Raw genomic sequence first — 16,063 nt, 5'->3', positions numbered from 1 at the left:
ATTTAGTCTTATTGTAACAAGACCTTAACAAAGGCTTTCTGAACTTCATTACACTTATAAAACATCAGTAGATAAGTTATTCATCTCTGTGCAATGTGGTGAAATAAGACCCTTTGATATCCTGGTAAAATGACTTGTTAATATGGAGGAGTCATAGATTATAGTTAAGTATGCAAAAGCAAGAGAAATATGTTTCGCTTATGGCACCTCTGACCACTCCAAAGTGAAGTTATTTTAGTAGGTCACATTGCACAGATGAATAACTGCTGTACTGATGCTTTGTGAGTGAGTGTCATTAACACCAGAATAAGCTGCCTTATGGTCTTGTTTCTTAAAAATAATTGAGTAATAGATGTATTTTTGCAGTACCCAAACAAAAGTATTACCAAGTGATAATAAAATAACCAACTTTGTAATACACAGCTCAAAAGTGGAACCTTTTGGCTGATGTGTGCTTTGTTACATGTCTAGAAAAGCTAACACTGCATATAGCATAATAACAACCTCAATTTCCTTTCATTTCTTTGGCATTTCCTCATTCTGCTTGATTACAGGGTGAACCCTGGAAACACTGGAAGTTGTTGTGGAAAAGAGAATGATGGCAAAATTGTATGACATCATGAAAAATCTCCTCCAGCAGGCGGTCTCTTGGAGCACTTTTAGCCTAGGCTCATTTCACTAGGGTGTGCTAAGAAGCACCTCTGAGTGTCTTTTCTGCTCACTACTATCCGGTGATCCAATGCTTCCATTCAATGTAATCATTAAAAAAAAACAAAAAACTTGTCAATTGATTGGCTGCATCATCAGTCCTGTGAATCTGTATTCGTTTTTTATGTTATGAATCTAATTATGTGATCTAATTCTCCATTCTGTGGGAACATTACTACTTCAATGTAAATTGGTCTGTTTTGGTCTAAGTAATGTGTGCCAAGCACTGCACATTACCAAAACTACAACATCCACACCATGAGGTATCAGACTGTGAATGTGCATCTCTGCAGCAGGCCCAGGAAGATTTGTGAGGGTGGAGGGTAAAATGGAAAGGAACAAAATACAGGGAAATTCTGGATGAAACCCTGAGGCAGTCTGCACAAAACCTGTGCTTTGGGAGGTTTGTTTTTCAGCAAGACAAATACCCCAAGCATAAAGCTATAGCTATACAGGAATGACTTAAAACAGTGATATTAATTGCAAGGGATGGTCGAGTGCAGATCTCAATCCTACTGAGAATTTGTGGTAGGATTTGAAAAGGACTGTAACCCCCATGCAACCTGCCAGAGCTCACAGACAAATGGGGAAAAATGGCAGTGTCCAGATGTGCAGAGCTGAGAGCCCTGTGCACACAGACACAGGCTGTCATAGCTACCAAAGGGCTATTTACTAAATACTGACTTGAAGAGGTGAGTGAGTACTTAGGAGAACACTTATTTTGTGTTTAATTATTGTCATAAACATAGATTTATTTTATAGAGATTAGTTCTTGCTTTGACATTTAGGAGCCTTTCTTGATGATTGGTATCAAAGCACTAATAAAATCACTTATTCAATATGGTAAAACAATAAATTATGAAATACCACTTTTTGCAGGCACTGTAATATGGATGTGCTTAGGTTGCAATATTTGATCAGGTTTTAAATTTAGACTTCATTGTTTGATTCTACATTAGGGGAATTGGAAAAATCTAGATGAGAATTTACCAAATACTTTTGTACTTGTTAACCTACTGATTTTAAGATGTTATCCAGTTTCACCATTCCATTCCACTCCAAGGTGCCAAGACTTTAGGTGTGAAACACAATTATAAAAAATTTTTAGCCAGTTGAGGTACTGTATATGCCAAATAGTCCCAAATATAAATTGTAAACTGTGTTGTAGCTGTATGCACCCTAATATGGTGTATCTGTTCACCCTCTGTAAAGGAGCTTACCTGACCCAGTTAGATTGTAGATTCACCATTGACCCAGAGGGAAAATCATATTGATTGTTGTCTGTTCATTAATCAGAATGCTTTGGATTGTGAAGGAAAACCCATCAGCTTTTTTGGCCCTCACACACAATTTATGGACCAAAACCTAAACCATAATAGTCAAGAGCAAGAAACAGTGCTATCTGACCATTGAACTTTACAACCTCTTTGAGCTTCAGACTTTCTTCTTCTGCTTCATAATGCAATCACATCTCTCTTTCCTGTTCAGTATCCGCCCTGTCTTCAGTCGTCTTTCCATCCTAATTGGTTAGTGGTGGTATTTGCGTGGCTGGTCAATCACTTCTGCTGCGTCCTTCATTTTCATAAAGCAATAATCCACACAAGTTATCATATTAAATATTTATTTCAAAAAAATGTGTCGGATATTTTTAATTTTTCTATAATGTCCTCAAATTTCAATCAAATCCATCAAGGCATTTTTAAGATTTTGTGGTGTTTACTCTTTTTTTTTTTTTTTTTTTACCCCTAAATATTGATAAATCAAATTGTTCTTTCTTTCTTAGTGGATACCTACTGATTTACTGTTTCTATTGATGAGTCAGTGAATAAGAAAGTCGGCTTTGCATTATATAAATGTGTGTATATCCAGAGTTGATTTAGGACATTTTCAGACCCCAAATCAAAAACTGAAATTTCTTATTTCCATAAGTAGTCAGACCCTTTGCTGTGGCACTCCAAATTGTAGTCTGGTGCATCCCAATTGCTTTAATTATCTTTCTGTCTAGAACTTGATTGGAATCAACCTGTGGCAAAATTGAATTGATTGAACATAGTTTAGAAAGGTAAATATAAGGTCACACAGATACATAACTTCCACCAGGATGGCCAAACTGAGTAACTGGACAAGAACTCTGATCATTCTATCAAAGGTTCAGAAGTCCTCTACTGAGACAGGAGAACCTTTAGGAACTATGACTACCTCCATGGCACTCCCATCAATCAGCTGTGTACAGTAGAGTGGCTAGACTACAGCCACTCTTGAGTAAAAGATATATGCCCAGTGTTTGATAAACAACATTTAAAGATCTTTGAGCTTAAGGAAAAAGATTCCCTGGTCTGATGAGACAAACAAACTCTTTGGGGAGAACTTTAAGCAGTATATCTGGTAAAGACCAGAAACTGCCCATCATCTGCCTAGTACCATCTGTACAGTGAAGCATGGTGGTGGCAGCATCATGCTTTGGGGGTGTTTCTCAGCAACAGGTACTGGGAAAATGGGCAGAATTGAGGCCAAATATAAAGAGCTATTTAAAGAAAACGCCTCCTCAGACTGGGCCTATGATTCACCTTTCATCACAATAATAATCCAAAGCCAAGACAATTCTGGAGTGGCTTTGGAACACATTTGAGACTTGTCATCAAGTAGCTCAGCCGAAGCTCAGACTTTAACTTCATAGAACATCTGTGGAGGTACGGGATGATGGCAATTTACAGATACTATCATCCGTTATAACTGAGCTTGAGAGGACCTACCAGGAAGAATGGAATAAACTGCCCAAATCCAGGTGGGCAGAGCTCAAAGAGACTTACCTAAGAAGTTTTCTGCAAAGTACTGAATTAAGGCTCTGAATACTTAAGAGATTTCAATTAATAATTTTTAATAAATTTGCAAATCTTGCTCAGAACATGTTTTTGACATTAGGGGTTATTGAGTGTAGATTGATGGACAAAAGTGGCAAATGTTTCCATATAAAATTAAATCTACAATACAATAAAGTATGTAGAAAGTGAATGGCTCTGAATGCAGTCTAAATCTATGGTGTGTGTGTGTGTACATAAAGCAAACCTACACCATACATAAATCAAATCAAAGGTTTTCTTCTCCCCATAAAGTGTCTAGTCTGGATTCAGGATGCTGCTAGAACTGATCGTCTGGTATCACAAATCATCATTCTTTCTGTGCTTGAGTCTTTCTATGAGAAAAAGTAACTATGATCTAGTATTCTTGAGTACAATGTAAAATGGTTTACACTTTATGTATTAAGATGTCTTGATAACAAAAACAAAATAAAAATAATAATGCCCTTTTGCCCTCTATGTATTGTTATCTTTGGATATTTGAGCTAAATCTTCCTTTTCATTATATTTTTAATTGATTACAATGGTCTGCAGAACTAGAAAATCAGAGTGCTGTTTTTGTCCACAGAGATTTCTGACTTTAGATTTAACATAACTGGAAAGACTTTGTTCAGCACTTTCTATCAATACTGGTAATGTGCCCATGATTTTTGAAAATTGAAATAGTGCTGGAAACACTAAATTAGCATCAATCTCGTTTAACCTACTCAGTGGTGCTTGGACATTATTCTTTGGGCTAGTGTATGCAGAATGAAATACTGTTATATCAGTAGACCCAACTTGAGTGAGCTCAAATGGTCCTGCCATCTTCCATATCTTTAGATAATACAAACCAACAATGCCAGCACAAAGATATTTAATATTATACATTTTTGTAAAATTAACAGGAATTGTTTTTTTATAGATTATACTTTATTTTCATACTGGATTGTAAACAGCAGTCTGCCTAATTTTAACAAGGCACATTGCTTATTGCGGTTTTTTGTTTTTTTTTGCTTTCTTACAATGAAGAGGAGGTGCAGACTGATGCCACCTTTGTACACATCCCTGATGAAAATGCTTTAGTGAATATCACAATACTATATGCATTGTGCTCGCTGGCATCAACATAAGGATTGCATGAAAAGTACTGTCAACTGTCTGGGCTTAGCCTGCGTAAATTGTGAAAGGAATTAAGACCAGGAGATCTCCAAACCAGCCCATAGTACTGAATACATATTAATGCTAATTTTAAAACTTGTCTTATTTTAGAAATGAAATGCATACACTTGTAACTGTTGCAAAAAACATCTAAATAGTTAATATAAAAAAGTGAAACGATTTATGGGGCTTTGGTAGTGTGCGAGTATAAATAGATTCAGCTAGATAAAATAAACTTTTGTTTAACCATCTTCTGTTCTAGTGTTGACAGCTAAAATCTTCTGAAGGCTTCTCACATCTTTAATGTTTTATTACTATTCGTAAATTGCAATTAAAAAAAAAAGCTCTTTTTTGTTGTGGCCCTGTAGTTGTATTTTCTATGTACTATTTTATGTTTAGCTCTTTTATGTATGTTTGCCTCGGTTTGAAATTTGCATTGATTTGTTTTGCTTTATGAATATAGGGACACACTGCTGCAAAGAGCCTGAATGCATAATAAATGACTTTGCCCAACAAATGCCTCCCATATCGATTTTATTGGCCCCCTGAGAATTCAGTTGTGGTGCCCTGAGAGCCTCTCCAGGGTCTTGTTCCTACCTGCTGGGCCAGGAGCGGTCTGACAACTTATACTGGAAGTCAGAGCGAACACAAAAAAAATTATTTTCACTAATACAAGGATAAATTAAGAAAAACAATCAATTTCTACAAAATAAAGGTAAGATTAAAAAAAAGATCTATGTAGAAAAACCATAGGTGACGTATCACTGCTGAATGACAACAATATTATAATTTTGGGCACACATAACCAGGTTTAAATGAAAGCACTTTAGACTTAAAGATTCCAAAGTCGGTAAACTGTTGTGCTGAATTCACTAGCTTTGTTAATTTAATAATTTATTCTATCTAAAATTAAAGGGGTGGGGTTTTGATTATAAAAAAACAGAAAATGTTAGGGAAAATATCAATTATGAAAAACTACTTGTTGTAGGAAAATGCCCAACAGCAAGAAAAGGTATTTTCAGACAAGTTTTCATTACGAAAACCATACTAAAGTTAAGGAGAAATCGGCCAAACATTTTCCCTATTAACACTGTTATCCTACATTTTACATTTACATCATTTAGCAGACGCTCTTATCCAGAGCGACTTACAACAGTGTTTGTTAGTTTTTTCGCATACCCCTTGGGGTCAGAGCGCAGGGTCAGCCATTGTACAGCGCCCCCTGGAGCAATTACAGGTTAAGGGCCTTGCTCAAGGGCCCAGCAGAGTAGGATCTCTTTTGGCAGTGACAGGGATTCGAACCGGCAACCTTCGGGATACCAGCGCAGATCCTTAGCCTCAGAGCCACCACTCCTACATCCTTGCATAATGGCAACTGAAACTCCTCAGTCTGCAAAACGGGACCAGCAGTGGGTCTGATACACATTAGAAAAATGATTATGATATACGTAGTACTTTTAATTAATGTCAGCCTTCTACTGTATATTTCTTTGAGACTTAAGATTTATTTTTTAAAAATGTTAAATTCTGCTAAACATTAGAACATTTGAAGAAAGCAGGACAGCTCACCAGTCTTATCCGCGTATTTTTTTCCAAACTAACCGAGATTTAAGTGTCTTTAGAGTCCTGCAGTCCATTGTACTACTTGGTAAATTATTCAATGTTACCATGAAGAAAAACCTTCCAACGTTTTTGTTGAACTCATTTTAAAGAAACAACATGGATCTGCTGTATTAATTCCTTCAATAATGCGAATTCTGGCTTTCTCTTCCATCCTTAAACTTATTTTCAGTAAAAAAAAATATATTTTGTGAAAAATTTTGTATTTGTGAAAGAATGACACCAAGGACGCTAGACCTTTATGGACAAAGTAACGTTCTTCATTTCACATACCGAACCGGAAAAATTAGTTAACCATCGCAGGAATTTGGTGGGATTTGCTCTTTTAAATCATGATGACCTGGTAAATTCCTCGTTGATTACGTTCACTGATGAGTGGAAAGGGAGCCTGAAAGATTAACAAAAAACGTGCTCGGCCAAATGACCGCAACTCAGTTGTTAAATCAGTTCATTGTGACATGAAATTATTACATTTATTTGACGTTACATTTAACAAAATTTTTTCACGACTGGGATATTTTCTAAGAAACCCCCAACTGCGCTCTGTATGATATTAACCAGCCCAATTTGGTGGAAAGCCCGCACATCTGGCAACCCTTTGCTCTTGCCACCTGCTTTGTATTAAATATTCAGCTGAAGAAAAAGAAACAACAATATGTAAAGCACGCCTGGTGAAGACTGCACAGCCGAATGTCATCATGTATTTAGCCTTCTTTCCTTTTCAGCTTGGACATAACCTTTAACGTTATTTCAATATGCAAACGTTCCAAACTGTATGAACTCAGTCAGAAAAACGATTAACTCGGATTAATGCTAACAAAGGTCTTTCCACAACGTACTTAATCATAGCGTGTCGCTTACTATTCTCAGGGGGCTTCTGTGTGTTGCACGGTTTTGCTGGACGGCTCCCTTTGATTGTATTGGTAGTTTGGTACCCATAATGCTCTGCTGCCAGTTTAGCGGGCTGAAAAAAAGTCCCGCTGCCAGCAACCGGGCAGAAGCGAAGCGATTTCCAGGCAAATATCGCAACTGACAAGCCAAAAACCTGCCGTAATCGGGCAATATGAGTTTCTGCTAACTTGTACTGTTGTTGGTTAAAAAGTACTTTTATTCGACGTGGAAAAGTGAGGTCACATGCTACAAAGAGTAGGAGCAACTTCCGGCGATTGCGCCAGCCATACCAAATAAAACTAAAGCACCTTTAAGGATGAATATTCGATGATGTCTTCAAAAGAAAAAAAATGTAATGATATGATTCCTTAAACGGAGCGCCAACCAACAACGATTTGCGATATTAGCGGTAACACTGAGCAGCATCTTCGTCAGATTTCCACTTTGATCTTAGCAGCGATGAAGCAGCCCGCATGTGTCTTAGAATATTCTCTAAATACAAATTTATGAAAGTCTGGTTTTCTTTTGTTGGCCAGTCAAAAAAAATACTATTCAAATACATACTTTTATAGATAAATACACTTGCAAATAAGGTGCTAAGGCATGAAAGGTCAACAACGGTAAAAAAAAATCCAATGTCCACACTAAAGAGCTAAATCTTCTGATCAGCGATACAGCATGAAGCATAAATGGAAAATACCTTGCTTTTTACGATTTACTGGGGAGTGGAAGGAGAATTTGCAGAGGTTTACTTCTACGAAAAGATGTCTAAATATATTAACAAAGCGGTGAGCAAACATTTACTTTTTACGGCTGATTGCTGTTATGATTTAGTTTACACAGATAATTGGCTTCTGGTGTTGGTATAGCTTAACTGGTCTCCGTTGAAATGTATTCTATTACTATTGTAGACTTTCACTTAAATTGGCCAGTAAGCTTAGAAGTAATATGTGTATGAATGCTTGGCTAGTCACGTTTTTGATGTTAATTGTATTTAGGGTACGGGCCAAAGCCCCGTCAGTAAGCACGTGAACGTCCTCGCGGGGTCGTGGTGGTGCCGCCTTCTCATTCGTCGCTGTCGTCTTTTGTTACGCAGCTTACACTCGTGGCCAAACGTTTTTTAGAATTACACAAGTATTGGTTTTCACCAAGTTTGCAGCTTTATTGTTTTTAGATCTTTTGTCAGATGTTTCTATAGTATACTGAAGTATAATTACAAGCATTTCGTAAATTTCAAAGTTTTTTTTTTTATTGACAGCTAGACAAAGAGCCCGTTTCGACAACGTAAGATGAAACGGGCACGAGTTTGTGTCAGCAGTGTATGAAGAACAAATGATAAGTAACGAAGAAGCTGTTTTGTAATGCTTGTAGTCCGCTTTACTCATTACTGTACAGGCTTGTACTGTTAGTTGATGAATTTTCCAGGCCTATAGTATAATATTGAATGATGAATGTTCCAGTACAATATGGAATAGTAATAAGTATAAGCACCACAAACCTGATATAGGTCAATGTCAATTTATTTATATAGCACATTTAAAACAACATAGTAATGCTGTGGCCAAAGTGCTTTACAATAATAGAAAAAAAGAAAAACAAAAAAATTAACATAAAACAATAGAAATAAAATATGAAAATAAAATGCATAATAAATAGAAGTAATGTTATATACATAAAAAATAAAAGTAATGTTATATAATCACAAAGAGGAAACCATCAGTATTACTGAAGGTCATGGAATGCAAGTGAATAGAAATGAGTCTTTAATCTTGTTTTGAGCAGTTCAATTGTAAATGACTCCTTTATATGATGAGGTAAAGAGTTCCACAGGCGAGGCGCAGCAGCTGCAAAAGCCCTGTCCCCCTTGGTTTTACACTTGGTAGGAGGGACAACCAGAGACAGCTGACCAGAAGATCCAAGCACTCTGGATGGCTGATGTAAAACACACAGTTGAGATAAATAGGCAGGAGCAAGCCCATGTAAAGAATTAAAAACTAGCAACAAGATTTTAAAATCAATTCGAAAACTTACAGGCAGCCAGTGTAAAGAAGCTAAAATAGAAGAAACAGAGTCATACTTTCTTGCCCCAACCAGAAAGCGAGTAGCAGAATTTTGGACCAACTGTAACCTGTGTATCAGGGATTTGTTAATCCCAGAATACAGCAAGTTGCAGTAATCGAGGTGAGAAAAAATAAACGCATGAGTAGCTATCTCAAGATCCCTAGAAGATAAAAAAGGCTTTATCTTACCTAATAGATGAAGTTGGAAAAAGCAACTCTTGACTACAAAATTTACTTGTTTCTCAAAAGAGAGGTTACTGTCAAAGGTAACACCAAGATTGTGGACTTGAGGTTTGGAAAAGACAGAGAAAGAGCCGAGAAGTCCAAGACCAATTTGGGCTTTTGCTGATAGACCCACTATAAGCACCTCCGTTTTATTTTGATTCAGATCAAGAAAATTATTAGCCATCCAGGATCTTAGTTCAGACAGACAGTTGTGGAGTTGATTTGTTGTAGAGTTGCAGACAGGAATATAAACCTGAGTATCATCAGCATAGCAGTGAAAAGCAATGTTAAAGTTCCTAAAAATATAACCAATAGGGTGAAGGTATATAGAGAATAAAATAGGACCCAAAATGGATCCCTGAGGAACACCATATTTAAGAGGAGCAGTAGATGAAGAAGAGGAATTAAGTCACTGAAAAGTGTGTACCAGTTAAATATGATCTGAACCAGTTAAGAGCAGCCCCTTTGAGCCCAACAAGATGTTCAAGCCGCATCAGCAATATTTCATGGTCAATGGTGTCAAATATTCAATATAGGTGTATTGAATGAATGCGTAATTAAATCAGAATGCGTAATTAGGACTCGAGCTGTAGTCGAAATCACCTTTCAGGCCTCTAGAGCTTTAATTGAAGTCGCCTTTCATTTTGAATTTTTGCGGCCGTAAATCCGCCGCCTCCCGCGTTGTTGGGGTTGGATGTCGGTCTCATAAGGTTTTTCGGGCAGCTGCGCAGAAGGCTACTGCGCATCCTGCTTCGGACGGACGGGAGTGAGGAGGCAGGCGAATTATGTACAGTATTAAGAAGATAACATTAAATTTATGCAAAGAGTAAATATTTGCAGTGTTGGCCCTTCTTTTTCAAGACCTCTACAATTCGCCAAATGCTGACTGATGGCAGCCCATTCTTCCATAATCAATGCTTGGAGTTTGTCAGAATTTGTGGGTTTTTATTTGTCTACCTGCCTCTTGAGGATTGACCACAAATTCTCAACGGGATCAAGGTCTGGGAGTTTCCATACCATGGACTCAAAATTTTGATGTTTTGTTCCCGAGCCACATAGTTAACACTTTTGTCTTATGGCACGGTGCTCCATCATGCTGGAAAAGTCATTGTTCGTCACCAAACAGTTCTTGGATATTTGGGAGAAGTTGTTCTCGGAGGATGTTTTGGTACCATTGTTGGTTTCTAGTAGGTTATTACCTTTACGTGGCTGACGCCTTTATCCAAGGCAGTTAACATTGGAGTTTCCGTTGGTTACATTTCTTTTGTTTTTTACAATTGGAGCACAGACACATGAAGTGACCTGCTTATGGTCATACAATGTCAGCAGTGTGACTTGAACTCACAACCTCGACGTGTGAAGTCCAAAATCTTAACCACTACGTCACACGGTGTATCCGCATGAAGTTTCTAAAAAGCGCCTTTAAACAGATAGCAATTTGTTCCAGATTTAAAAGGACTCGCTGCAGACAATCACCCAAGCTAAATTCAGATTTTCTTGATCTATTTTCCTGCCTGGCAGCCAACCATACATTATGCATTTTTGTTTTGTCTACACGTTAGGAAACTTTTCAAAGCCCAAAGAACCAATGTTACAAGCAAATAAACTTTTATGGAAAGAAATGGTTCTTTATCAAGTAATAGCACTACGGCAGGGGTAGGCAACGTCGGTCCTGGTGAGCCGCAGTATGTGCTGGTTTTTGTTCCAACCCAGTTCCTTAACGAGAACTCAATTATTGCTGATGAAGCACATATTGCTTAAGTGACATTTTAATGCTTCATTTTAGTGGTCTCGCTTGTTAAGGTTCTCCAACCTTAATTGCTTATTTCAATCTTAAACTGCTGCATTCAGTGTTTTAATTGCTCCTTATTAGCAATAAGATGTAAAAGACAAAGCAGCCAGCAGTTCTCCAGCTAGCTTTTTTCCAATTACATCTGTGTGTGTTCATCATGCACTGTTTGATTTAATAAAACACTTAATAGAAAAATGTGACAGACTGAAAATGATCTGTTTTAGGCTTCATATCATTTGGATGATATCCTTGGAAAGGAAAAAAATCTACGATATAAGAGCCTTACATTGCACAGACTAACAAGCCATAAAATTAAATAAGGTCTGAGATTGGCAATGATTGGTTTCTAATTAAGCAATTGGGTTGGAATGAAAACCTGTAGCCACTGTGGCTCACCAGGACCGACGTTGCCTACCCCTGCACTACGGGGAATCATGCAAACCAGGAAAAGTGCCATTGCAGAACTGTTATTTTTAAGAGTGGGCTTCTTCTGTACTTAACTTACCGCTTTTGTTTTTGACTTACACAGACCACATTTTACAACATAGTGCAGCCCCCATTACGGAGCACTGCCTTTACATTTTAGATACGTTCACATGGATTCTTTGCAGCTGCAGGGGTCCTACATTTATTGTTTTAGTTATTTCTATTAAAGACTGTCGGCTGTAATATACCTTTAACAGGAGTTAGAGTGAATTAAAGTCTGTTAAGTTTCTGACGGTGGTCCTTTTTCCAATAGTGATTTAAATGAAAGAAGAAATGCAGACTTTTTTTTTTAATTCGCGCACCATCATTCAGAGACTGGCAAAAAACGTACCTTCGAATAGCAGTACTCCAGGTAATGTTTGTGCTACCGCCAGTCCTGCGGCTGAATGTTAGTGCGCTAGGGGTAAAGGCTGGTGAGTGAAAAGCAGCACTTGTTGCGGCCGCTAGAGCGTTATACAACCCAGTAATAGAAAAGAGACGTCAAGACACTGATGTTATTGTGTGTGTGGGAATATATATATTTCTAATTGAGAATAAGGTTAGTTTTTAGTATTATTATCGAATTAAAATCACTATATATTTTACATAAAACATTCGTTCCTTGGTAGTGAAACGCCCTTTACCTTTTCTTTGTTCAGCAGTGTACTGAATGTGCCTTTTAAGTATGTCTTTCCCAGCACTTTAAAGACCTGATAATCCCTTTTTCTTCCTACACGATATTTACATAGTTTTATAGTATTTAGTTTATCGTCATTAACTCCGCCTCTGAATATACAGGCCCTCCGTCAGATCAATCGCTCAATCAGCATTAATAGCGTGGACCATCACGAAAATCTCTGCGGGGCAAAAACATTGCAATAAATCAGCGGGGGGAGCAGTGGTTGGCGCCGCAGCATAGCCTTGAGAGAGTGGATTTGAATCGTAGTCCAGTCACGGTAACTGTAATTTGCACGTTTTCTCCATCTTCATGTATGGTCATCTTCACGAATGTCCAAAATGCGTAAATTAGATTAATTGGTGATTCTGATTTGGCAATGTATGTTTAAGTGTCAGTGTGTGCGTGTGCCAGCCCCGTGATGGACTGGCACATCATCCTACTTTTGTTGCCTGTGACTCTGAAGTTCGGTTTCACCAGTTCGGTAAGAGGATTAATTCATACTCTAACACAGGAAAAAGCAGCACTCGCGAGTCAGCTTCCTGGACATACAATCGGGCCGTTTTAACTGTAAATAAAAAGATTGCCGGAGTTAACTGATGCTTATTTAGTCTCCGATGGAAATGCAGTGGATTAAATACAATATCTGGTGAGTTTAAAGCCTCCATCATGTTTGCATTTTGTAGCTTTAGTTGCTAAGATGTATTCTCAGAAAGAATTTAAGACTGTTAAATCTAGATTATTGCCAGAATTTGTAATACTCTGAAAGTAATCCTTAATCTGTGGAGAAAGCATACCTAGAGCGCCCTCCCCCCATCCAGTACTTTGTTTATTATAACTGGAGCGGTCCACGAGAATTACTGAGCGTCTCTCTTTCCGTTTCTTTTCCAGCTGTCCCGTATTCACCTTTGTTTCCCTCGTTTGGTTGTGTGTGTGTGTGCGCGCGCGCGCGCCTGCCTCTGATCTCTCTCACTCACCCTCCCGCCCCTTCGTACAGCTGATGTTGGAGTGTTGCTGGCATCGCTCTATCATGCCAGTTTACTACGAGCAGAGCCTCACTCGTCCTATCTGCACTGCAGAAATATTCCGTTACTTTCCAAAGGATTTTTGTTTGTCAGTGCGTTAATACGGTTGGCTGTTAAATTTTGTCAGTTTATTTTTGGATCACCTTTAATCCTTTTCGACATGGTATGCTTCTTGGGATGGTCGTTTTTCTTGGTCCCTGTTGCGCTACAATTTAGTAAGTGAAATAATTAGTTCTTATTCTTAATGTCACTCTAATCGACCGAATTAATTTATTTTATGTTTTTGAGCAGGGTGTGTGTTTGTCTTTGAATAATCCTGTCCAGGAAATGATTGTAAAAATGTATAACCCCATTTGTTATTATTGTAATACCTACAGTGTACAGATTGCGTTACCTCTCCAGAAAAAAAACTATGACGTTGATTCTTAAGGGACATGGAAAAAAGTTGATAAGTATTAAAACAATAGTTCTCCATGTATTTCGTGAAAACCTGATAGATATTTCAATGGTGATCAAGTAACTTATTTAATTAATCCAGCTTTCTGCAGTAACTGATCGCATAGAAATGCATAGGGCTATTATTGAAATCATGCGTGTACATTTCCTAAAAAATCTTTTGCGGGTGAACTCATCCGCTTCGAAACAGGGCGCGTTTGAGAGTTGTTGCACCTGCATATCGCGACGCTGAAATTAAGTGGACACAATAAATGTACTAGCAGATAATTTCAGAATGCATTTTGGTGAGTTGGAAAGTTGTATTTGACAACGCAATGACTGTCATAATAGGATAATCGCCAGACTTTTACATTTTATACATAAAACGAATGAATTGGTCCAGACTGCTGCTTTCAGGGATTACATGAGGTTTTTTTTTTGTTTTTTTTTATGCAAAGAACATTACAAAATGCACTCACGGTTACATGACAACTCAAGAACTTAAGAGTCACGTAAAGAGATGTTTCACGATGTATTTACCTATGTAACGTCTTTTTAATCCATCGGCTATATACTTTCGTACAAACCAATTTAATAATTATTAACCCATTTCTGTCTTCTCTTTTGATATTCATACGCATGCGAGTTTCAAGTTTATAAACATCTGTATTTATACTTTGTAGCCCACAAACTGGAGAGTTTGATCGTTTTGCGCATTTTATTTAACATATTCTTGTTCGCACCATGATAGTACATTTTTCAATTTATTTCAGTTAACACTTGTTATCACTGCACAATAGACGAGCCACAAATGATTTCGCTACCATTTCAGTTTGCATGCTCGTTATTAACTGCTTCAATACCATTTTTAAAGTAGATGTAAAAAACAGCAAATTCTTAAATGTTAATAAAAAATTCTGAAAATTGATCCACATTACTTAAAGTGAACAAGTTCGACTGTAGGTTCTCTGGCTTGTAACAAGGGAGAAGTTGGGAACTAACTATTTAAAGACAAGGGTCCAGCAAACTTTGAGCTACTGTATAAAAATACAATGTATGTTTAAAAACGAGGTGACCGAATATCGTACGAACTGTTTGATACATTTATATTTAGATGAGTATATGTACAAACACATTCAAAACGTTGTTCCTTTACAGTAATCGGCACGTCCGTCCTTTAAATAAATCGGGTTATCCAGAGCGGCATTGGACCTTAATCAGAATTGGATGGAGCGCCTGCGCAGTCACACACACTGCCAGTTTAGAATGCGCGGCACCTGCTTGTACTCCGATGGTGTAATGGTAAACGCCATCAGTGGAGTTTAATACTACTGACAACCCATGGGACAGTTGAACAGTGGGTACCAGCACTTCCAGAGATGGAGCGCTGTACGCTGTGACCCCAGTGAACTCATAACACTTTTGTTTTAAGTCGCATCAATCGAAGTTTGTGTTTGATATAAATTGTCTCACCTCAATATATTTAATGGAACATTAATGTATATTTTAAGTATTATATCATTAACCACATTTTACTGCGAGCGAGGATTAACTGTGGAGGTTATTTCGCTCACACCGACCACGCGAAAGACAGAAAAGAAGTGAGCGCCTTTCTGAAGCAGCAGTGTTTCCTTCCAGTGGTAGTAATGCACATTAAGCCGCGACTAGAAACATAATTATTAGCATAGCATATATCTCGATGTATATTCTGACAGTTCGTAAGGTTCAAATGCATACAACTTTCTAAATGACATGATGTTTTTTTTGGATAATATTACGTTTATTTCCAAAATGAGATGACGATCGGTTAACCTTGGAATTAGGTTAATTGGTTTTATTGCTGCCTTGGTGTTAACGGCAGTTGCACTAAAGGCGCTTAATGGATTGGCATTTTCCTTCTCATTTGCCTTCGTATTGCAAACGAGCTTGTGTAAATGAACGCTGATCAAATTAATTCCGCCAAGCCACTAGACTAAATCGGAAGGCTTGCGCACATTTTTGAAAACGTCGTTTTATTTTGATAAAGAGCTTTTCACAATATAATGGCAAAGATGCATAATCTACAAAATAAGCTAAGGATAGCCATGAGCACAGAAATCGTAGAGATATGAAATATCAGGACGACACCTGGCAACCAGGAAGATAAAACAATTCCAATGTTTTGCAAA

The 16,063-nt window shown here is 37.6% G+C and overlaps 1 protein-coding gene across 1 annotated transcript in view; it reads left to right on the top strand.

The window, feature by feature from the left end:
• The first annotated feature begins 13,423 nt into the window (after positions 1–13,423).
• The window catches only part of nrn1la (neuritin 1-like a), an 84,787-nt gene continuing 82,147 nt past the window's right edge, over positions 13,424–16,063 (top strand). The window contains exon 1 of the mRNA XM_051932205.1: positions 13,424–13,675. Coding sequence (XP_051788165.1) covers positions 13,621–13,675 — 55 coding nt within the window. The 5' untranslated portion in view covers positions 13,424–13,620. The remainder of the gene's footprint in view (positions 13,676–16,063) is intronic.

This window comes from Erpetoichthys calabaricus, chromosome 9 (assembly GCF_900747795.2).
Source record: "Erpetoichthys calabaricus chromosome 9, fErpCal1.3, whole genome shotgun sequence".
In the NCBI taxonomy this organism is placed as follows: domain Eukaryota; kingdom Metazoa; phylum Chordata; class Cladistia; order Polypteriformes; family Polypteridae; genus Erpetoichthys; species Erpetoichthys calabaricus.
Note: the sequence above shows the minus strand (reverse complement) of the source record. Positions and strands in the feature narration are given on the sequence as shown.